The sequence below is a fragment of the Portunus trituberculatus genome, chromosome 40 (assembly GCF_017591435.1).
Source record: "Portunus trituberculatus isolate SZX2019 chromosome 40, ASM1759143v1, whole genome shotgun sequence".
NCBI classification, from domain to species: domain Eukaryota; kingdom Metazoa; phylum Arthropoda; class Malacostraca; order Decapoda; family Portunidae; genus Portunus; species Portunus trituberculatus.
Genome location: NC_059294.1, coordinates 25166972 through 25191971, shown reverse-complemented (window position 1 = coordinate 25191971; position 25000 = coordinate 25166972). Strand labels below are relative to the sequence as shown.

At 37.1% G+C, this 25000-nt stretch overlaps 3 protein-coding genes across 4 annotated transcripts in view; 1 reads left to right on the top strand and 2 right to left on the bottom strand.

Annotated features, from left to right (window-relative positions):
• Positions 1–5517, bottom strand: part of LOC123516266 (cytochrome P450 315a1, mitochondrial-like) — a 26082-nt gene extending 20565 nt beyond the window's left edge. The window contains exons 1-6 of one of the 2 annotated variants that reach the window (XM_045275517.1): positions 4858–5517; positions 4456–4643; positions 1624–1851; positions 1091–1257; positions 538–783; positions 1–121 (exon numbers count right to left, since the gene is read on the bottom strand). The exon at positions 1–121 is cut by the window's left edge and continues 272 nt beyond it. In XM_045275517.1, coding sequence (XP_045131452.1) covers positions 1–121; positions 538–783; positions 1091–1257; positions 1624–1851; positions 4456–4643; positions 4858–5306 — 1399 coding nt within the window. In that variant the 5' untranslated portion in view covers positions 5307–5517. The remainder of the gene's footprint in view (positions 122–537; positions 784–1090; positions 1258–1623; positions 1852–4455; positions 4644–4857) is intronic. The other variant, XM_045275518.1, reaches the window with a different exon arrangement.
• A 903-nt stretch (positions 5518–6420) lies between these two features.
• LOC123516262 (protein O-linked-mannose beta-1,2-N-acetylglucosaminyltransferase 1-like) lies at positions 6421–22107 on the bottom strand. The gene is given in 17 exon segments (XM_045275507.1): positions 6421–7139; positions 7949–8058; positions 8475–8546; positions 8767–8866; positions 9832–10019; positions 10664–10862; positions 13188–13286; positions 13508–13669; positions 14439–14503; positions 16174–16274; positions 16277–16309; positions 16999–17224; positions 19060–19257; positions 19893–20008; positions 20136–20292; positions 20712–20916; positions 21994–22107. Coding segments are annotated over 17 exon segments (2472 nt in total). The 5' UTR covers positions 22020–22107; the 3' UTR covers positions 6421–6724.
• Positions 22108–22619: 512 nt separating this feature from the next.
• LOC123516263 (THUMP domain-containing protein 1-like) overlaps positions 22620–25000 on the top strand; it is a 2701-nt gene continuing 320 nt past the window's right edge. The window contains exons 1-4 of the mRNA XM_045275508.1: positions 22620–22855; positions 23546–23754; positions 24092–24279; positions 24486–25000. The exon at positions 24486–25000 is cut by the window's right edge and continues 320 nt beyond it. Coding sequence (XP_045131443.1) covers positions 23559–23754; positions 24092–24279; positions 24486–25000 — 899 coding nt within the window. The 5' untranslated portion in view covers positions 22620–22855; positions 23546–23558. The remainder of the gene's footprint in view (positions 22856–23545; positions 23755–24091; positions 24280–24485) is intronic.

Here is a 25000-nt window from a genome sequence, read left to right as displayed (position 1 = left end):
AGAGGCTAGTAGTGGAGGGATCGTGTGTATTTCGGAGCCAACGTTCCGGAGAGAAGCTGTCCGGGTTGGGGAAGACCGCTGGGTCACGTCCTGTCCTGTACACGGAGAGGATAACCATCGTCTGGGGAAGGAGGAAGGACGCAGATCAGACCAAGGATGAGATTATATTCTCTCATCCTTGGGTCAGATAATATCACGTCCTTGGTAGATACCAAAGATAAGACCTCTTACATTATCTTTGGGTAGAAACTCGTTCAACAAGACCTTCGGGAGCATCTCAGTGTCAGCGTAAACTTTAACTGATACAGATGAGAGCAAGGTAAAGTCGTGATAGATACTAAACAGGCTGAAAAATATTTGCATAGTAAAACCCAGCTATTCATTAACATAATGCTTCTATACGTATATAATTTTTCACTGATCTCATGAAAGGCACTGAAATGACTGTGTGTGTGTGTGTGTGTGTGTGTGTGTGTGTGTGTGTGTGTGTGTGTGTGTGTGTGTGTGTGTGTGCGCGCGCGCGAGCTCTATACATACTCCACCAGGAATCTCGTATCCCCCGAGGTTGGTATCCCGCACCAACACACGGGTTTGAAAGGGTGCCACGGGATACATTCTCAAGGATTCCTTCACTACGCCCCTCAAATAGGACAACACGGCCAGGTGGTGCCCCTCTACCTGTCCTGTACCATCCGTGACTTCCATAATCTCTTGGCGGACACGTTGAGCAACTTCTGGATGGCGGCCCAGGAGGTAAAGTGACCAGATGGCTGTGTGGGATGTCTGTGTGGGGCAAGACGGGCATTAATGTAACTGACATTATAGAGGTGTGGTAATAATAAGTTGGGTATTTTTTTTATGAAGAGTTGCCAAGGAATAAAGAATAAATTTACAAGGAAAAAAGTCAAATAATGATCTTGTACAGCCTCACATACCGAAAGTAAAATTGAATTTTTAAGGAAATACTGAATTTTCAAATACATTCTCTCTCTCTCTCTCTCTCTCTCTCTCTCTCTCTCTCTCTCTCTCTCTCTCTCTCTCTCTCTCTCCATAAGAAAGACGAAGCGTGATGTATTAGGAGTGCACTCACTGTGTCTGCCGCGGCAAGGAACAGGTCTACAACCAGGCAGAGAATGACAGACTCTTCTAGTTGGTCCTCGTGTAGTAGCTGGTCAAGTAGCGTGGGTGGGTCCGGGTCTTCGCCTCGCGCCCTCTGCTCCATCGATGCCCTCAACCCTGCCGACACGAGGGCGTGACCTGAAAGAAGCGCGGAGCCGGTTAGGTAAATATGAATATGCTAATTTTGCAATGCTAACATCTCTTCCACAATTATACTTTCTAAGTAAAACCTTTAAATTCAAGGTATAGACATTAGGAAAGTAGAAGGGTATGATGTATCCAAAATGAGGAAGACGAAAATACATCACCATTAAAATTTTACTCTACAATGCAATTAAAAAAAGGCATTCTTATCAAAACCAAGCGCCGAAGCACAATATCAGTTAGTAGATACACAAAACTGGTAAAACAAGCCTGTCAGTACGAGGGAAAATGTATTATAAACACATTGAGGGTGAAGGTATGTTACCCGTCCACCACCTAAGATGCATCCCTGCAACACACCGGAGGCCAAGGCGTCATCCAGGCACTTCGTGAAACGATTCCAAGATGGGAGACGGAGCAACCTAGCCAGAGCGGGCGGGGTGGTGCCAAGGTTCACAGTCTCCTTGAAAATGCCGTGTATAGACTCGATGAATCTGCCCATATCTGCTACACGCTGCTGCTCCTTGGCAGTGCTAGGAGTATCGCCAAGTAGTCCCAATCTACTTCCGAACACAATCACGCCTAGAGCTGAAAGCGGCAAGAGGTTAGCCATTTTCCTTGCTTGTTCAGTCTTCATGTTGAACAATAAGTTAGCCACGTTTTTGAAATCCAGATAATGTGAGATGGAAAATATATCAATGTTTTCCTCACTGGAAATAATGATAAGCGGCGGTGTTGACGGACAGAAAGGGAAGTATGGCAACCAAACCAACCTGGACTAAGGATCCTCAGCTGTCAATCACCTTCACCATAGAGGTATAGACTCAGATTTCAGATATATAATATTCTCTTTTAGCGGCATTTACTTTGCATAACAAGTTAGATCTGCAAGCCGAACATTCTATAATAAAAAATAGACAAATTAAATAAATAAAGATATTCGTAATAAAAAAAATGGCCTTAGACATTTGGCCAGTTACATATTTACGTTGCACATTCTTATAAAACAATAAAAGCTCACGTCTGGGACAGTACACTTTTTTTTTATGAAGGGAAGAGGGCCAACCAAGGGCAAAAAAAAAAAATAAATAAATAATAATAATAATAATGATAAAAAAAGGCCCACTTGAATGCTGGCTCTCTACAAAGAGGAAAAGCGTCAGCCAAAATTAGGGAGCAAATGCCTCGATACCTCCCTCTTAACAGAAGACAAGTCGTAGGAAGTCCGAAAAACAGATGCAGGGAGGGAGGTCCAGAGTTTATCAGTGAAAGGTATGAATGATTGAGAGTACTGGTTAACTCTTGCGGTAGGGAGTTTGATAAAATAGGGATGAGAGGAAGAAGAAAGCCTTGCGCAGCGAGGCGAGGCCGCAGGAGGAGGGAAGGCATGCAATTAGCAAGATCAGTAGAACAGTTAGCATGAAAATAACAATAAAAGATAGAAAGAGATGCAACATTTCGGCTGTGAAAAAGAGGCTGAAGACACTTAGTCAGAGGAGGGAAGTTGATGAGACAAAAAGCTTTTGATTCCACCCTACCTAGTAAAACTGTGTGACTGGAACCCCCCAAACATATGAAGAGTATTTCATACAGGGCGGATAAGGCCCTTGTACAGAGTTAGCAGTTGGAGGGGGCGAGAAAAACTGGCGGAGACGCCTCAGAACGCCTAACTTCATAGAAGTTGTTTTAGCAAGAGATGAGATGTGAAGTATCCAGTTAAGACTATGAGTAAAGGACAGACCAAGGATATTCAGTGTGGAAGAGGGAGACAGTTGAGTGTCACTGACGAAGATGGGACAGTTGTCTAGAGGATAGTTGTGTCGAGTTGATAGGTGGAGGAATTGAGTTTTTGAGGCATTGAAAACTACTAGATTTTCTCTGCCCCTATCGGAAATCTTAGAACGATAGGAAGTCAAGCGTTCTGTGGTGTCCCTGCGTAATCTATTGACTTCCTGAAGGGTTGGTCGTCTCTGAAAGGACATGGAAAGATGTAAGGTGGTATCATCAGCGTAGGAGTGGAAAGGGCAAGAAGTTTGGTTAAGGTCATTAATGAATAATAGAAAGAGAGTGGGTGACAGGACAGAACCCTGAGGAACTCCACTATTAATAGATTTAGGAGAAGAACAGTGGCCGTCTACCACAGCAGCAATAGAACGGTCGGAAAGGAAACTTGAGATAAAGTTGCAGAGAGAAGGATAGAAGCTGTAGGAGGGCAGTTTTGAAATCAAAGCTTTATGCCAGACTCTGTCTAACGCTACAACAAAAGTTTCACCGAAATCTCTAAAAGAGGATGACCAAGACTCAGTAAGGAAAGCCAGAAGATCACCAGTAGAGCGACCTTGACGGAAGCCATACTGGCGATCAGATAGAAGATTGTGAAGTGACAGATGTTTGAGAATCTTCTTATTCAGGATAGATTAAAAACTATTCAGGATAGATTAAAAAACTTCAGACAAGCAAGAGATTAAAGCTATAGGACGATAGTTTGAGGGATTAGAACGGTCACCCTTTTTAGGAACAGGCTGAATGTAGGCAAACTTCCAGCAAGAAGGAAAGGTAGAAGTCGATAGACAAAGTTGAAAGAGTTTGGCTAGGCAAGGTGCAAGCACGGAAGCACAGTTTTTGAGAACAATACGAGGGACCCCATAAGGACCATAAGCCTTCCGAGGATTTAAGCTAGCGAGGGCATGGAAAACATCATTAGGAAGAATTTTAATTGTAGACATGAAATAGTCAGAGGGAGGAGGAGAGGGAAGGAGGGACAAGCCCAGAATCATCCAAGGTGGAGTTCTGAGCAAAGGTGTTCCAACTACTGATATCACCGATTCCAGTAAATTTCACAATTATATATCGAAGAGGAACTAATTAACTATGAATGAAGCAAGAACTGGGGATGTGATGTATGGAGATATCTGTACCAGACTACTATTTTGTAGAATACTATATCACCGGCTTGGATAACTGTATATTATTCAAGACAATAACTTTCATAGGCTGACAGACATTACAATGTGTAGATGACGTGCATGATGATGAAGGTACTAAAATAATGGGGCAACAGGCAGGTAAAAGATGAAGGAACGCCCTCTAGCAATCTGCGTATGAACATGTGTAGCCTACGTAGGTGATCTGGCCACAAGAGCAAGAACTACTAGTGGAAAATAAGAGTATAGGTACAAAATGACATCTTACACTCAATGGACCACCGGTACAGCTCTCTTTCCAATTCCGGTACGGGGCGGTTGGCAAAGCGAGAGGTCCATCGGTCTACCAGGCTGTCACACACGCGGCTGAGGGCAGGCAAGTGAGGGACCAGCGGGCCATAGCGCAGCAGTCGGCGATTCATGATAGTGCGGTGTTTTCTCCACTCCTCTCCATCCCTGCAGGACGAGGCACGTGAATTACCAAGATGCTACATTTGTTACTGTAATATCTACTACTACTACTATCTTTTCTTCACTATTATCTATATTATTAAACATACATAGATGTGTGTAATGTTATACTCCACCTTTTTAACTTGGGTAGAAACTTTAACAAAAAATATTCTTCCAGTAAATGGTGTTGGTGAGGAATCTCACAACCAACACTTACATGAAGAAGAGTCCTCGCTGCATCTGGCGGTCTTTGTTGTACAGCAGCCACGCCTCCGGAATGTAGTGCTGCGGGTGCTCACCTTCAGCCGCAAACACCTCCCTGATGGTGTCTGGTTCGGATACATATACCATTTCCATGCCAAACATTTTTTCCTTGAACACACCGCCAAGTTCCCTGTGTCGCGCAGTGATAAATGCGTGATATTGCTCTACGCCTCCAGCTGCGAACAGATCCAGGACAGTTCCTATCAGAGGATAACTGGAAGGAGTAGGTACTTCCTCATAAGTCTTTACCAAGGGAGGCTGTGGGACGAGCTCTTGCGAGGGTGAAAGGTGTTCCTCAGCAGAAGTGAGTGGTGTGTTGTGTATGAAGTTAGCCACTCTAGTCAGCGACCCAAAGCGGTTAAGGTAACGCCCAAAAAGGGAATTGATGGCAACATTTGACATGGTCAGCCTATATGAATTAACGGTCTTAAAAATTTCAGAGATCACACAGACTCATGGAAAAGGAATCCGAAGGAGGGATAAACACTAACCCCGCACAGAGGCTCAAAACGAACTGTCGGACGTCAAGCTGTCAGCCAGCCACTTGCTGGCGGTCAAGGCCTTGTGGAACAGTATACCCCGCCCCGCTCCTTCACCCACTGCCACGTAGTCATATTATTGTTTGGCACAATACGCTGCATTCTGTTTTCTTGTTATACCATAGATATTTTCAAATATTAGCGACAAACACATCAGCAACAACGACGGCTGAAGATAACCTACGTGGTTTCCAAACTTGGGGTAATATATCTTTTTTTTTCGGTGGATATGAATGGATATCGTGAAAATGTGTTGTGATGAAACATGTATATGATACATCTATCTATCTATCTATCTATCTATCTATCTATCTATCTATCTATATATATATATATATATATATATATATATATATATATATATATATATATATATATATATATATATATATATATATAGAGAGAGAGAGAGAGAGAGAGAGAGAGAGAGACTATCGTGTATGCCGGATCATGAAAAGATGGACGAAAATGAGGGAGGTGGACGGTGGCAAGCTGGTCATTGACATGTTTGGTTGGCGGCGTGGTGAACGTGAAAATAACTAGAGGAAAACCGCCATTTTCCATGGGTCATATGACGCTTGTGCCGACATCAGTGACAGCACAATGTGAGCAACCCTTGCAACACAATGGCTCCTGCGCAAGTGACCACCATCACCCACAAACACCTCTCACACACACACTCATATATATATATATATATATATATATATATATATATATATATATATATATATATATATATATATATATATATATATATATATATATATATATATATATATATATATATATATATATATATATATATATATATATATATATACACACACACACACACACACACGAGGTACTGGCTCCTCTTCTGTGGTTAATGAAAAATTATTATTCTTCCAAGTCAATCATTTAACATGTTGTGATAGCCTGTTACAGGAACAAACTGAGTTATGGAGAGAGAGAGAGAGAGAGAGAGAGAGAGAGAGAGAGAGAGAGAGAATATCAGACCCTGTATGTATACACAGTGTATTGTGGCTAAGAAAACAATTCTTAATATAGCTACATGTATTCAGACATGTATTACATATATGTATTACTGTCAACTGTGATCTACAATAATACATCTGCAACAATAAGTTTGGTAAAGTAATAATGATCCTTTACATAATTATTTATTTTATCCTTATTTATAATACTATTATTTTTTTTTACTGTTTCTATATTACCTCCCACCTCTCTATTCAGCTCAAACTACTGCAGCGCTGAACTTGTAGTGAAAAAAGATGTTTAATCATCATCTGTGTTGAGAGAGGTTGAGTTGTCACCAAAAACAGTAGTATGATTATCTTTCATGTCATGAGTGGAGGGACTACTGGCATTGCGTGGAACCAGATCATTCTCAGAGTACATAGCTGTTGAAGCCCCAGTTAAATTAATGTTGTCTTGGCTCATATCTACAATTGGTAACATACTGATATGTGATACATTTTCCCAGCTCTCCGTTTGAGATAAATCATCAATGTAATCATCATAATAAAGAGCAGTCTCTTTTCCTTCAGAGTCAACAGGAAGTCCTAAAATACTATGGAAATCTTCAGACACATACACCATTTCCCTTGTTGGTAGAAAGTCATAGTCCAGAAATGCTGCCATGGCTGGTGTTGTCCTCAAGACTGGGCACTCTTCCTTGAGATAGCCATGCCTGAAGCCAACAGACAGGAAAACATCAAAATGTATAGGAAAAAAAAAAAAAAAAAAAAAAAAAAAAAAAAAAGTCAAAATCTCATATTCTATTCAACCATTTACTTTAAGGAATTTGATAAGCACTACATATTGTGTAAATAATAATGCTCAGTTATGAATGATTTCCACTAACCACAATTTTTACTAAAACTAGAGATACAAGTTTTCAAAGTTATAAATTTGTAACTTTAAGAATTGTACAAATAGTGCAAAAAAAATTGCTTGCGTCCAATAATCATTTGAATATGTACAAACCTTTCACACCTTTTATCAATCTACCTTCTATCCCACACAATCTAAAAATTAACCACAAGGCCCTAGTTTTTTTTTTCCCTTAATACTTTCTCTAAATCCAGAAGTGTCTCTTTTTGTATAGTCAATTAAATTACAGATTATTGCACAAGTCTTACAAATGAATTATAGGAAGTATCTTTAACAACATTCTAAGGAAATTATTTACTATTTAACTGGAATATAATACTACTGTACCTCCTAATATAATGAACATCTATGGATAAAAATAATACAATTTACAGAAAGCTTTATAAGAAAGTAACTTACTCAAAGAAAGAGGTCAATATTTTCTTTCAACTCGCCTATCATTAAAGGTATACTAAAACATTATATATATATAATGTACAAACTTTTTTCTTTTAAATAAGACAAGTTAACCCTGTTCATAACAAAACTAGTTATTAATGTAGTTCTATCAGCATAACATTACTTTATCAACTTTATTAGTGTCATAATGAATGATCAGTCACTCACCTGTACTTGGAATAGGGCACTCCCACAATAAGGATGAGGGAATGGTAATAAGGGAGCCTCCACAAACCAAAGTGACCCTCCCGGGCATCTTGGCTCCACACTCCAAGATACTGTTGGTATACAATTTCCTTCCTTGGTTATACTTTTATATAATCATAATAATGAGGAAAGAAACATATTCAGGTCTGAATGCATTTCAGTACAGAACTTCAAGATCTTTAATATGATCATGTAACAATGAAATAAGACAATAAATGTTCCACTTGAACTATAGCATCAATTAGTTTATTAGCTTATCATTATCAATATCATGAAAGCCAATCCATATAATTTCAAGCTATTTATTAAGAATATTTTCATATGCTTTTCTGAAGGACATCATCCTATAGATGGGATATTCTGGTTACTAACCATAGCTTTTCTATTGTGAACATAACTTTACTTTATTAAACCATTCAACATAGCAGTAACATCTTCATGCCTGCATATCTTATTTTATTTTTTATTTTTTCCCAAACATACATACCTGAGTGAGCAGTCTAAAGGCAGCAGTGTCATAAATATTCTGCATGTGAACACAGACAGCAAAGACTCCACCCTTCCATCATCAAAAAAAAATATGCAGTAAAATTAAAATTTTATTTTACTGCATATTTAATATACATCAATATTCACTACACTACTGACTTCTATAAATTGTAAAGTAATGTAGACAAGTATTCTACCCAATCATTCTTCTATAACATTCTAATAACCATGATGATCACACTTTATCTGCAAACACTGAATTGACCTTAAATGACAACAAAACAACTCACCTCTTTAGGGAAATGAAAGCTAAACAGATGAGTAATGTTGAGAGGTGTTGCTGAGACCAAGAGTTCTTTAATTTCTTCTTCATAATCTCTTTTCTTCATCCTGCATACACAGTACATAAATATGAAAATGTTCACCTGCATTCAACAAAAGAATAGTTGATTATGATTATGAGTGACACTTGCAAGTTAGAAGTTACTTTTTCGAGTCTCAAACAAGTTTTTACTGGAGAAAAAATAAAACACTAGTAGACTATGTTTCACTCATGTACATCCTCCCAGCCATGACAATTATAAAAATTTTAATTGCATATTATAAGTGACAATGCAATGTTTTAATGTGTCTACAAAATTATAGATTTAGGTATTCAAGTGAGTGAGTGACAGAGGCAAAGCAGATAAAGGAAGCCTGGGCACACCATGCTAGAGCACCCCAGCCAGGCCAGAGCATGATGCACAAACATCTGACCACAGGTTGAGAAAGTGCTGAAATTACTTCACCACAGAGACACTACACCACCTTTGGAATTTGGGTTTGCAGGACAATAAAGAAGAGGAGTTAATAAGGGTGATAACATTACATTTTAACCAATGGATCAAGTTGAGAAATTGGTGATGGAAAATCACCTATTTTTGCTAAATTGTAAAAATTACCCTGACTGGGAAAGATGTTTGTAAAGAATATCATCATCCTTTAGAGAAGGGGTTCTTCATTTTTTTCTTGTTAAGAACTCCCTGTGTTATAAGACCCTCTACCCAAATCCCAAGTAATCTGACACTGCACAGAATGTTAATTTACTGACTGATATAAACTCAATATGCAATGGCACTGCAAAGGATATTATTAGATCAGCCATATAAGTACCTCTGGAAATCTTTTTGATGTTAATTTGGTGACTGACACTAACTCAATATGCATATGATGCTATTAGATCAGCCATCTACATACCCCTGGAAATCTTCTTGTGGACCCCTGTGGGGTTTGCAAACCCGAGGTCGAGAACCCCTGCTTTTGAGGTTAAAGAAATGGTGTAGTGTTTAATTTTATGATTAGATTAGTATACTTACATGGTGATATTCAAGCAAGTATCACTGTGGCTAGAAAGGGCCCTCCTCAAAAACATATCCTTTGCCCTAGAACTTGAGAAATGAGCTCCTGTTACCCCTGAGTGAGCTGCACGTGACACCTCTGGCACCACAACTTCACGGCCCATTCGTACAATGTCTGTGCCCATCCAATAGTCCCAATCCACAGCCTGCATATATATATATAGTGGTGAATGGAAGCATGTTAATTAGTAAACAATTTTCAATATTTTCAATTATCTTATACACCCAAAGGTTTTCAACATGCATTACTGACCTTGAGTTCCCAAAATACCTATAGGCCTACACCAAAATGTCGTTCCGTCTCTTCTTTATCTCACAACTCTATAGTCTAGATGAAACCTCCTTCAATTCCAACTAACACTGTTACACTTTTGAGCAAACAAAGCTGTTCCTTCTCTCTCTTTCTCTTCACATCTGATCTCCTTTAAAAACTCAAGTTCACCCTTTCTTTTTATCTTCATTTCACACAGAACTAATACATTCACATTAATTTCTCTTCTCCCGGTTTCTTACCTTATAGTCATACTTCAACATGCATTCACTGATGTAACCATAAAGATTAAAAAGAAAAATGTATCTTAATTCCTCTCTACTTTGTTTCATCATAGAAAATGAAGGTGAAGGACCATAGTGCCCTTTTACTCTTTTTCAGTCCTCACTTACCATCCTATAAATTCAGGTTTTCTAAGCTTCTTGTCTCAAAGTTAACCATAGGGTGACTGTACCATAAATTAGTATCTATAGACTACATGTAATTTGATGAACAATAGAATTACATGCAATGCTTTACCACAAATACTGGAGGCCATTTAGGCAAAGTCTCTTTCAGAAAGCTCCTTTTGACCATCCAGCCATATGCAGGAAATGAGTGGACACGGTTCAGCTTAGTCAGATCACTAGCAGTGTGATTAAACGAAAAGTGAGAAAAAGCAGAGACACAATAAAGGGTCGGGTCTTCATCAAGTAGTACTGATGTCTGCTGCATGTACCTGTATGCAAAAAAATTTATTCAGAATAATGTGACAGTCTATTTCACTAGTACATACATTTTATTTTTCATTACCTTGATTCAATAAACCACTTCTGTAAATAATATCTTTCAAAATCTAACATTTTGAAACAAAAAAGGATTTGAACTCATATGGTGTCAAAATGAAGAACTCGTCATGTATATAATTAAATTACCATTTAAAGACACCCATTAAGGTTGCAGTAAATTCCCAATAATTTCAATTATTCTACCCCCATGTTTCTTGCTTTATGGCCCTAATTACTGGCATCTACACATGCTCATAAATATCTTTAAGAGTCAGTTACCATTCACATTTGCCCACCACTTGATGCATTTCATACAATCTTTTCATGCTCATTGCTATCGTTCTATATTCTTAAGATTCTTGACATTCTTCAATAAGACTTGCCATACTATGAAATGTTCTTCTGTATGTTCATATATATACAGGCAACCCCCGCTTCACGAAGGTTCACACAACGAAATTTCGCTACAATGAATGTTTAATTTACTACCATCTGCTCGTTTAACGAACACCAAACTCGCTTTAATGAAGTTTTATCCAGGTAATTTTTTCCAAGTTTGAAAGCACCGCCGTATCACACAAGCTGACAGGCTTTTGAATACACCAGCGCCTCTCGTGGACAACACGCACACTACTCACTCCCCCTGTTTAAAACATGGAGCTGCAGCTGGTCGCTCATCGGCTGTGCCAAACACCACTCGATCCGCGCTCTGATTAGCTCCCCGGCACAACTACCTGCTTCCACTGCCTATATAAGCCCGTATCCTCACCAGTTCCACTCACTTCTCTACTGAAGATGGTCTGATCAAAACCGAAAGACATCTCAAGGAAATGGACTTCCGTTCACTACTCCACCAGCTAGAACAGTGGTTCTCAAACGTTTTCATGAGCGACCCTATTTGGAACATTTCATTCCTTCGCGACCCAGAGTAAGGTAAAGAGAAAGAAAATGTACAATGATTTATAGTTATATACACGAGCCTGCATGGGCCCACTGCCAGTCCAACATACGCGTTTGATACAGGAGTCATTCCTGTCAGAGACACCATTACGTGGTGCCCAGGAGGAGGGAGGTGGGGGGAAGATGAACATACATAACAAAAGTAATTTGTGGTTAAAGAATAATAATTCAATTTAGTAACTGAAATACACTGAGACACTGAAAGCATGTTAATGTTCCTGTGTCCCTGCGACCCATCAAAATTGATCTCGCGACCCAACTTTGGGTCGCGACCCATAGTTTGAGAACCACTGAGCTAGAACCTGACAAATGCACCCTTGTGCGGAAAATACAAAATACGCTTTATAAAAAGAATAATGCACGTCTCGCTGTCAACCTTAATAGTACATGCATTCAGAATGGTCTACTCCCGAAATATACTATATATATACGTATATACATATATATATATATATATATATATATATATATATATATATATATATATATATATATATATATATATATATATATATATATATATATATATATATATATATATATATATATATATATATATATATATATATATATATATATATATATATATATATATATATATATATATATATATATATATATATATATATATATATATATATATATATATATATATATATATATATATATATATATATATATATATATATATATATATATATATATATATATATACAGGCAAACCCCACATAATGAATGGATTAGGTTCCAAAGAAAGTGTTTGTTATGCAAAAATTTGTTGTAAGGGCTCCTAGGATTAATAAAGAAAAAAAAAAATAAATAAATAAATACAATAAAATTAAATAAAAATAAATAAATAAATAAACAAAATAAAATAAAATAGAATAAAAAATCTGAACGCGTCAAATTCGGACGCGGCAGTGGATTGTGGTGGTGGTGATTCAGCGGCTTTTTCAAACTCAGCCAAAATTTCCCCAATAAAAATTTCGTTATAGCGGGGTTTGGCATTCGGTATGTGATTTAAGGGTAATAAAACAAAACATTCTTTGTGGCGAAAATTCGTTGTGTAAACGTTCGTTATGTGGGGTTTGCCTGTATATACGTGTATGTATGTATCTATATATCTATATTTATATATATACATATATATATATATTTTTTTCCTTTTCTTTTTAGAATTTCAAGCTTGTTCAATGTTGTTATATACCTTCCAATAAACAATTTTCATTTTTTTCTCAAATGCACTCATCAGTCTGTTTTAAAGTCCCCCTCTACCTAATATTTTCAACAAAACACTTAACTGTAGGGTGACTTACATAATGAAATCTGGGGCAAGAATGAGGTCCTCTTCAAGAATGATGAATTTGTCCACACTGAGAACCTTCAGTGCTCTAAATAGAGCAAATCTCAAATGTCTGGAAAATTCAGAAATACAAGTTTCTGATACCAAATTGCCAGTTGTATTAATTCTTTAAACCACATTACAATAAAGTCCCTTTCATGCAGAATTTTTAAATTGTGTAAATCTAATATAACTATTTTCCATACAAGTTCTTCCTTCAAAATTAAGAAAACATCCAATTATCAAGTTTAACATAAAGACGCACTAATTTCATGAAGAACTGGAATAATTTACCTGGAAATGCGTGGAGAAAGCTTGCCTTCAGGTTGATGTATCTGATATTTGAGGCCCAGAAGATCTACTAACTTAATCATTTCAAGGTGTTCAGGTCCATCTACTGACACCAGGATCTGATCAGGGTCCATCCCAGCTTGACTAGTCAATTGTCGAAGTAATCTGGTCAATAATATTTTACATGTTTACAATGTAATGCAAATACTATGGTATGACAAGATACCAAACAGTGCTCTAATAAATATAAATTACTCCCATAAAAATGCTGTTCTGAAGAATATAAGAACATAAGAAAAGAGGGAAGCTGCAAGAGGTGGTCAGGCCTACACATGGCAGTCCTTTTTTTTTTTTTTTTTTTTTTTTTTTATACCATGTGGGCTTTTCACGGGAATTTATGGGCTAAAGGGGATACTTTTTAGGGTATCTCCTATCTCAAAGCCCACCCGCTAGGAAACCGTTGCCCTGAGTGAGGAAGCCCAACCTGCACTCAGACCGTGGACAGGATTCGAACCCGTGCGCTTGGAGACCCCTCGGATCCCAAAGCACGGCGGCCCCTTGTATGATTAAAGCTACCTAATTCCATCTATCATCCCCATCCATGAACTTATCTAATCTTTTTTTTTTTTTATGAAAACTAATCCTGTACATGTATAGAAACAGAATTTATTATAGCATAATGTTACTTTAGTAAAATACTCAAGGCATTAATGGGATAATAGGAATCTAATTCCTTATACACAGCAGTCTTAAGGCCCATTCACATGCATATGTGATTAAGAGTTTGAGAAATTGTGAAAAAAATGTTGCTCAATCTTTAGTGACATTCTTAAATTTGTGTCATAAGCAGTATGGTGCAGGCTGAATGAATGAAAGCATGAGTAATCGTATGTGAAATAAAAGTTTTATTCTGTATTGTGAGGTTTACACATACCTATACAGGTAACGTGGGCGACTGCTGGCCACTATTACCACACCAAGCACTTCATGCCACATGTCCTGCAACAAAAAGATATAAATCAAATGTCTCAGCTGTTTAGAAAATAAATAGTACAGGGATTTCTTCATTTATGCATGTTTAGAAAATATATTTTTGGAATAACATGAGGTAAAACACCTAATAATTATTTCATATTGTACAGATTATTAAAGTAACCCGATGTCAAGGAAATAAAGTTATGCAGCTGGCTTAGTTCCGCGATGCGGACATCAGCTGTATTCTACAAACCATCATAGCTAATGACGTGGTCACAGCGAGACAAAATAATGCATTTTAGATAGAAGTTCATCTATGACAGGCTCTAACCTTATGACATATTCATAAGTTCTACAATGGGGTTAATTCTGTTATAGCATCACCAATGACTGTTTGAGCTCATCAATATCAAGGGAACATGCTGTATATACTATGTACTACCATAACACGATTAATAATTAATTTAGCGATAAATATCAATAATGATGACTAAATAATGTCATTCTTTGATGCAATAATATATAATTACAAACAACTGACATAAGGGGTACGATCAGTTTTCTCGAACTCAAATAAATCTTGTCCCGTGCAGCCTGCATGTGTCCAGTTGTTGGGCATACTCTCCTATTCATCATGTTTCTTTTGTTTAGATACACTGCCTAACTATTCCCAAAAGTAGTAAGGTGATGTCAAAATAATTTAGATCAAAGAAAATTATGTCAAGAGCCTATTGCTTTCTATTTATTCAAAGTTGACAAATTGTGACCCTTAAGAGGGTCAGTGGAGTGACAGTCAGGAATTATATGAGACCTGATGATAACTACGTATCTTTAAGTACTGATGACAAGGTCGCTGTGCGACTGATACAGGATAACCTAGATGGGCCCTGGTGGCCCTTTGTTATCCTATTATTTATGTTATATGTTATGTTTAATACAGCCCCAGCAGATGTCAATGGTGTTTCCCATGTGCACCACCAACATGCTGTATCTTTCAACTTAATGTCAGCTGAATGCAATCCTCCAGACTTGGTATGTATTGTACATACATTTTGTTTAATAATCACGCTCACTTTATACAATCATAAATTACATGACTCCTTCAGAAATGTACCCCTTGGATAATTTGAGAAATCCCTGTACATAAAAAACAAGGAATGCTACAAGAAGCCATTAGGCCTACATGAGGAAGTCCCTGTATGAAACATCACATAGCAGCCTTGTGTGAAGGGTGCATTATTTCCATATTAAGAAGAAGGAAACACTATGGACCCCTTAACATAATGTCTCCTTAGTGGTGCCCCCATATATTTAAAATGTTTCTAATGTAATCATTCAGACAAGACCACACACATTAAATATGTGGTGGCATGACAAGAAGTTTATGGGATGTGGTCAAGACTGGAGCCTAGAAAAGTTACAATGCCACCATGATAATTTCATGTGAATGGAGCCTAAGAGATGATTTTCATCTCTTCCATCATGCTTTTTAAGAGTGATCAGAAATGTCAAAACATGTCTTTATGTTCCTTACATATCAATACTGGACTAAAGATTAGTTACACTTTTGTCTGAAAATTGATAAAGAACATAAAAAAATAAAGTGAACTCAATGGCCATGTTACAATTAGCATTATCTTTATGGAAACACAAGGAAATCTCACAGTCAAAATAAAGTATGAAGTAAAACTTACAGGTTTAGGGATGTTGTCTGGATTGGGGAGAATGAATGGTGTTGAACAAGAACATAAGTCATCATATCCATCATAGAGTTCACAAAACTGCTGCCTTTTTTCCAAGAATCTGGCCACTGGCTACAAAGTGGCTGATCTGTATGGAATGTTACTAATTTATTTATTATCATCCAATATAAATTTCATCTTTTTACTAGAGCCAGAATCTAATAAGTAAACTATTAAGTCAGAATTCTTCTAACCATTTCCTAAAGAAGTGGCTAAGCCAGAAGAGATACCCCCTGCCCTTATCTCTATTCAGACATTCCCTTCTAGCTTATTTAGGTACTTGACCTGTATTAGCATTGCTTTTACACATGTACATTATCCTAGTCTTTCATTCTCCAAATGGTCACTTCTAAACTTCTATCATCACTATCTTTGCTTATTTACTCTTTCTTTACAAACCCTTTACTCTTCATTCTTTCAATATGGTCATTCAATTTTGAGCTGTTCCTTTTCAACTATCCATCTACTACATAGTTTACAGGCACTCATACTACATCTCTTATACATGCTTCCATTGCTCTCATCCTTCCATTGTCACTCTATATGCTCCTTTCAGAAAATTAATTTCCATGCATGCTAACTTCATTGTTGTGCTCTACATTATTTCAATTCGAGGTCGCTGATCATTAATCCTCTCTTTAAAACCATAAATTCATTTCTCCCTCTTATGATTAACTTATTCTAAATTGGAACAATTATTCTTCAAGGAAGAAAATTTTTCAAAACAAAAGAATACATGTAACAGAAATCAGGCTGAGATTAGTTATTGCATGTAACCTGTCAAGTTTGGGGATGGTAATGCCACTTCAAAGTGCAGGGGTGGCACCAGCATCCCATGGCCAGCACCCATGGTATTGGTTACCAGACTTTCAGCTAGTACTGGCCCATTCACAAGCCATGCCCAGGCCCATGTGCTTCGTGACGTGAAGTGTTCTGCCATGAAGGATCCCATGGAAGTGAGAGATTCCTTGACAGCTTCTCCAAGGAAACTTAAAAAACCAGACTGCAAGATAGAGATAAGCATCACTATAAAAATGTTCTAATACTACTACTTCACTTTCCATTATAGGTGTCAAGCAAGTGGTTGTTATAACAGATCCTTTCAAAATGTTCTTTATATTTAGGTCTCTACACAGTGTTTCACTCTATTATCACAACAATTTTTTTTTTTTGCCATCTGATCTGAATATTCATCTAATTTGTTCATAAGTCTATTTCTTTGAATTTCCTCTAATGAATTAACATATCTCCAATCCACTCTTGCACACTCCTATTCTGGTATGACTACCAGATGTGCCTTTGTGTTCTGCATGGCCTTTTTGGCTTTGAAATTGCAACCCTTTCAGAGGCATTTTTTGCTTAAGGAACTTTCACATATCACAGAGAGCCTGAGTAGGGAACCTGGAAAATCTAAGCTCTTTGGCACTTCCCCAAGAAATCCTTGTTTAGTTGCAAAAAAGGGGACTGATTTAATGGGAATCAAGCACCAAACAGCTACAGAATGAATCTTATCCAGTTTGATCCTTGACCAAACACCAAATTCCTTTGGTTTCTACTCCAGACAAATATCTTTGTGATTTCTGGTTGTTCCCTAAAGAGAAAATACAGCTAAATATTTTCTAATTTGAGAGGCAAGACTTTATGAGGCATCACTTAATCTTTCTAGAAATACTTCACATTTGTCTCCAGCAATGAAATACTGGCAGTCTATGTGTGTGAATTTGGAATTTATTTTGAGTTAACCCCTTCTTTACTGCACGACCGTTTTGTGATATGTGCGTACCATGCATGGAGGCAACCTCGTAGTACCACACATTATGGCGGTGGTACATGCGTACCACACTACACTGATGTGTATCACCAAACCATGAGTGTCGATTTTGCCTTTTTCAGGCCCCACGTGGTGGCAACTTCCTGTCTAAACAAAAACAAAACGCTTGAGGCATTATTTTTAGCTACATACCCCCACATTACATGATCATCCCAAATTAGCCAATTAATATCGGGTTTTGTACTCATGCAGAAACTAAAGCCAACCAATATTCTTTTGGTTGAAAGTATGAATATCATTCCCATAGCCCACCCAAGAACATCAATTGATCTCTATTATCTGCTTCTAGTTAGAGATAATGGTGTCTTCTTCTTCATGTAGCAATGATGATGACTATCATAGCTATGAGATACATAGTGAAGCATTGAAGACTCTCCTCTCCAGATGAGTATGATTTGGATTATGATCTTGGAAAAGAAATAGAAGACAGTGAAACTGACAGTATTACTTGTATAGAAACACTTTGGGCAAGTGAGGAGTAGTCTGGTGATAATCTGCCTCAGTGCCACTCGGACCCAGTGCATCATGTTTCACTCTCTTATCTGACCCATTTGCTTAATAAGTGACTAAATGTGCTTCCTTGAAACAGGGATTTACTAATGTGTATCCCAAGATTATTGCACACCATGAAAGTGATCCAATGTTTGTCCTTCAGCATTTCAAAGTTTTCTTGGACAGTGACATTGTTTTGTCACCAGATGTGAGGTGTGCGGACACACAGGCAAGGGCATTGCAGTATGGCAGAGGAATGCTTTGTTTACGTCAGTGAATGGCTGCAGTAAGGAAGGGGTTAAACTATTGAGATGGCTAATAAGCAATTTACTTACAAACTCATATAAGTTTCAATAACTAGCTCAGTTCAGCATAATATCTAACATGCATTTTTTTGGAGAACTACAAAATACTGTATAATTTGAATATTTAAATGTTTCAGTGTGTGCATACTATAGTTATTGAATTTTAAAAGATCATTTGAATTATATTGAACCAGTACTCAGTTTAGTTACATGTGCAGTTAGAAGTGCCACCCGTCCCTCCCTCAGCTCTCCAAGGGTCTCTATCAGATCCAGTTCAACCAGATCTGTGTTGAAATCTGTGAGTAAAGTGGTCTGCTGGGTATGGAGATTTACCACCCTCAAGGAGATGAAAGCACCTGGGCTTGGCTGCTGCACTGTGCTGCTAGACTCATTGTGTTGCAACCATATCTGAAAATTTATAACTTACAAAACTTTGTCTATCTCTCTCTAACCCTCTGGTTCCTCTGGGAACATCTGAGGAACAGTAGAGAATATTCTACTATCTCTATCCAAACACTGTACATACTCTTGTACTTCTTCAACTGCTTGCATTTTACCAGCATCTTTCACACATGTACTCCTTTAAACCTTGAGTGGCATTGCTCTCCTATTAAAACTCCAATTTTCTTTATACCTTTTTCTAAAACCTCTTCACTCTATATATTCTCAACATGCTACCATGACATCCCAGGGAGTTTATTTCAACCTCATCTTATTCAAAGATAAAATTTAAAGTCACACCCTAACTTCCTTTAGGATTTTCCTCTTTATTTTGGGAAAGGGACTAATGAATTCTGAGAACAAAACCAATGTAAGAGTAGCATGTGATGCTTCCTTTGTTTCATTTACAAATTCTCTTCGCATAGTTTTAGTAACAACCTGGGACACTGAAATACTGCACAAATGAATCCAACAAATCAGCAATAATAAATTAAAGTCCTTAAGTACTTAGTAGTGCTAGTTATAGATGATAAGATGAATGAGAGAAATTATGTGTTTTTTTTTTTATATGAAAGACAAGATAAAACTATATTTGAGCACACCATGGAATGATGATGATGGACAGCAGATGTGAGGATCATTGTCAAGGCCTGGGCACTGTCTGTCTTGGGAAGGGACCAATCCAATTTCACCTCTACAGGTTTCAGAGTTTCATCATCTGTTCTTATAAAATGGAAGTGGAGGTATAATAACAGTACTGTACTGTACTGTATCTTATCTGCAATCTATCAAGTATAGTATATTACCCAAAAATCTCATTAAATTATAAGATGTGCACTACTAACCATCAAAGTCTTCAACAGAAATATCAGTGAAATTTTTAAGGTTGACTGTCCAGTATGTGTTGTTAATGGTAACAAAGCTGAAGCTGAAGAGCTCACTGGCTTTCTGTAGACCAAACTGCACTGGTATGTGTTTGTTCTCGACCACTAGCTCTTGGATCTGTTCAGAAAATTTACAGCTCTCATTATAAAGCCAGGCAAACTGCTTCAGTGTTTCTTTGTAAGCAAATATCTAGTAACTAAATAAGGTTAAATAAATACATAAAAACAACTACTACCGCTAAATTACTACTCTTCAATTTTTTTTTTTTTTTTTTTATACTCAGTGGTGGAATACTCTGGAAACACAATAAAATTAGTTTGGCACAGCAGTAAGCTTCAACAGCGAATTAACTAACTACATAAATACCCAATGTCTTAAGACAGAATTACATGCAATGCTGCATGTCAAACTGATAAATTTTAGCTTTTTTTCATATTAAAGTAAATTACATTATGGTCAGCACTAAACAATGTCAGCAAACGGGAAATACATTTGACGGTAATACCTATTGCAACTAATACTTGCAATGACCATACCTTGCCTTGTTCGTCTTCAACGGCGTATCCCGCACTGACTTGATCGTAGGTGAAACCAATGGCGGCGAAGCTCCGGTCGTCAATGTCCAACATTTTCCTCTGAATGGTCTCATCGGGGTGAACCACGGTAAGATTGATCTTCACGAGGTGGTTGTCCACAGGGCCGGCACTTACTAAAATCACCACAACCACAACCAGGATCCATCTGCAAAAGTGTAGCCTGTGTAGATGTACGTAGTTATTGCTTGTACTGAATCGCGCGGTTGTTCTTGCCAGGATCAAAGGGCCTGCTTCGCATGAAAGTTGGAAACATGAAAATCTTCCTTCGACAAGAGACTCCCAACATACTTAAGCGTTTCATTGTCTTCCTTTGACTGAATAAATTTTAACTAATATTCTTATAACCTTATGTAATATCTAAAACATGATTCTGCATTATCAAGACTAGAGCAGTGGTTCCCAACCTTTTGGCACTAGCGATCCCTTACTTAAAAGTTTGAAACCCATGTGATTCCCTACTTAGGGCTTACTATCAGGAGCTTAATTTTCCTTTTTATTTTCTGTGAAGGCGAGGAAAGAAACATTTAAAAAGCATTTAAAAATCCTGTAATCACACAGGCACATTCACTCAGGCACGCATACATACACCCATATTACCCAATGACATTGAAGTATTGTAGCACACTTTTTTTTGTACCGAAAAAAAAAAAAAAAAAATAATAATAATAATAATAATGTAAGAGCATAAAAAATGTAATTGATGAGATAAAATTAATATTATCTCAAGCTACTTCTAGCAAGGCTACGCGATCCCCCTGCCAAAGCTTCGCGACCCACCGGTTGGGAACCCCTGCTCTAGAGGTAGGATTAAAGAGCATCAGCATATTCATCAGCATTGTGACGAACGGTGAATGCGCAAGGCTTTTCATCTATTTCTATCTACTTGTTAGCATTTCCATCACCTTTATTTCATTTGGCCTTTTTCCCCTTCGAACTCTCTTATGAACATACTTTTGTACATCGATGCACTTAATCAGTTGAATTTCTTTCGTTTTTTTTTCCGCTGTCTATGCTTTCTACTATGTGGTTATTTCAGGAATAAAGTTGATAGTGAACTTGCAATTATTTCATTCCTTATCGTTACCGCTGCGCGCCATACACAAGCTGGAGAGCTATGTGATTAATTTTAAGTGTTCGGTAATAGTATTACATAACAACTATCAAACTGGTGTTTATCAGAGTGCAAATCTTGCAATTAATGGAACTGAAAAAGCATAAGTACCTATAGTACGTTTTCGGTGACTTCATGATGGAAAACAACCTTCCTAAGCCACCAGCCTCAACACAGCACACAACACAACACCAGGAAAATCATAATAAATATACTTTTCCTTGTAGGTACTTTTTTTTTCATGTCGGTACTGGAAGAACAGATATCGATGGGTCTCAGAAATGGAATGTTGGAACAATTAATTTATCACAAGTTAATGCAATAACTCATCTTAATATACAGAATAGCAAGATAAGTTAATTCCTTTTCTAAGTGTAGGTATGAGAGACCCTGGTACAAACATGGTTCTACCACGGCTGCGGAATTTCAGAGCCTGCTTGAGTGTTATTCCATTAGTCCGGTAGTCATGCTATAATTATAGTGATAGAAACGTATGAATATATTAATTATAATGCATAATAATGTAAATAAATTAACTAAATAACCCCATGAAAATAATTCACAATGATTATATATTTTGGACAAATTAAAAACTAAAGATGAAAAATGCAGTTTAGAGAGAAAAAGTGGATAAAAAGAAACAAAAATAAACATAATTAGTACAATGTTAATGAAAGGAGCAAATATGAAAAAAAAATAATAAAATCACTTGGAAAAGTGCAGTGAAGTGAGCTGCAACGGAGGCCAAAGGAAGAGGAAGAAGAAGAAAAAGGACAACAAAAGCACGTGGAGACTACTCAGAGGAAGCGGTGCAGTGGTGGCATGCAGTGGGTACAGTACAGTATCTAGCTTTACTGAATCGTCACAGAACAACTTCTCGATTGATTGCAGTAGGAAAGGAACAAGAACACGTAGGAGCCAAGAAGCCACACAAAGCCCTATATAGAAGTCTCCTAAACTGCGCTAACAGCGAGTAAGTGCTGCGCCACTAATTTTTTTTGTTAGCAGACTGCAATATTAGTGATATATTTTTCTGTTTTCGAACTTTAAAAACGATGCAACAATGGCAAATTATGGAAAACAGACTGCAAGTCATCCCCAACATCAGACAAGTTCTTAGGTTAACATAACATAACATAAATAATAGGATAAAGAGCCACCAGGGCCCATCTAGGTTATCCTGTATCAGTCGCACAGCGACCTCGTCATCAGTACATCAGGTTCATAGAGACAAGGCATTGCATGTTCAAGGGTTTTCTGTATGATTGCCACAGATTCATTGTGAGATTTTATTTGGGAAAATTAATCTTGTAAGTAGACTGGAAAATTTTCCTTATATATAAGATAGCCTCTCCTCAGAAAGAAGTGATCTTTAAAAATTTTCAGAAAAGCTATTGATATAAATATACTACAAGGATACACTTATGGGGAATATGGAGATAATCCTAGCCTCTTCTCTCGAGGTTAATACTGCCAGTTAAAAATTAAAGATCGTAGAATGTCTTCAAATATACATTAATTTCCAGGAACTTGTTGGAAAAAAAAAAAAAAAGTAAAGGTTGGTAGATGTTAAGAGGCATGCAACCCAGATGATCTTGGTGTGACGGCAGCTATCTTGTTCAATTCTTACTGTTAACATCCTAACCTAACTACTTTTTTTCAGCAAATTACCAACAATGGGAAAAAACAAAAGACCAAAAAGCTATTATGTTCAGCTGGCTAAGAAACAGAAGAGCCACCACAATGTACTGAGTCCTGGGCTGACAGGATTTCTGTGCACCTGCAATGACCGGGAGAGAGAGTGTGTACTGGAAGCCTACAATATCCTGAATGAGTATGCAGACCAGATGTATGGCAAGGAGGTAATTCCAGGTAATAACTATGTTTTTCCTTATATATATATATATATATATATATATATATATATATATATATATATATATATATATATATATATATAGTTTTGTATGCATGAATTGTAAGATTTCAGTCATGAGCTCCTACAGCATGGTTGATTAGCTTATCACTAGGTTAGAGTGAGTGAACATATTGAAGGTTAGTCCTATGAGTTCTTGGATTAGCCTTTGTCATTCAGTGGTACCATAACTTGTTGAACACAGAAAAAAAATCAAATAAATTGAGAAAACAGGTGGAATGAAGCAAAATGTAAGCAGTGAAGGAAAATAATTAATGTCAAATTAATTTACAGAAAAGAATGAGATTGGTGAGGGAAAATCTAGTGAGGCAACACAAGAAATCACCAAAGAACAGTCTGACAACAGTAAACAGGAGACAGAGAAGAATGAAATGTCAAGCCCAAGTCAACAAAAGCAAAAGGAAATTGAAGTAGCTAGTGATTCTGATGAAGAATTCTCATCTCTTGATGCTGCTATCAAGGTACTGCAGTGACAATAATGGAAGCTATTTCTTTATTATTATTATTATTTTTAACATTTTCAAAGTTGATTTTTTAACTAGATAAGGGCAAGATGAATTTTGTATTACGGTATATTACCATAATGTAAGTGTGCATTTGTGTGTGTTTAATTTGTCATATATGTAAAATTATTTATTTTATTTTATTTATTTTTTTTTCTTTTCAGGCTGATGTTCAAGAACTTCAGAAAGAAAGTGAAAAGAAACACAGACATTTAAGAAGATTTGGTCAGGTGGCAACAGGAGCAAAAAATTATGTTTTCATCCGTTCCACTTTAGAGGATCCCCTTCCTCTTTCTCTGGCCATAATGGATGATATTCTGAAGCTACAGCGGCAGAAAACTAAAAAACTTATTCGCATGATTCCAGTGCAAGCAACATGCAAAAGCTTTCAGGATGACATTGTGAAAGCAGTAAAGAATTTATGTGAATCATATTTCAGAGAAAAGGGAGAATCATTTTACATTGCTATTAAAGTAAGGAACAATAGTTCAATAGAACGAGAGTCCCTGAAAGCATCTCTCATAACAGTGGTAAGTGAAGCTCACTCTGCAAACACACCTGAACTGAAAGACCCAGAAGTAGTTGTGAATATAGATGTGATTAAAAATGTCTGCTGCATAAGTTTGTTGCCAGGATATTTCACAAAATATTGTAAATACAACTTGTTAAGTTTAGGTAA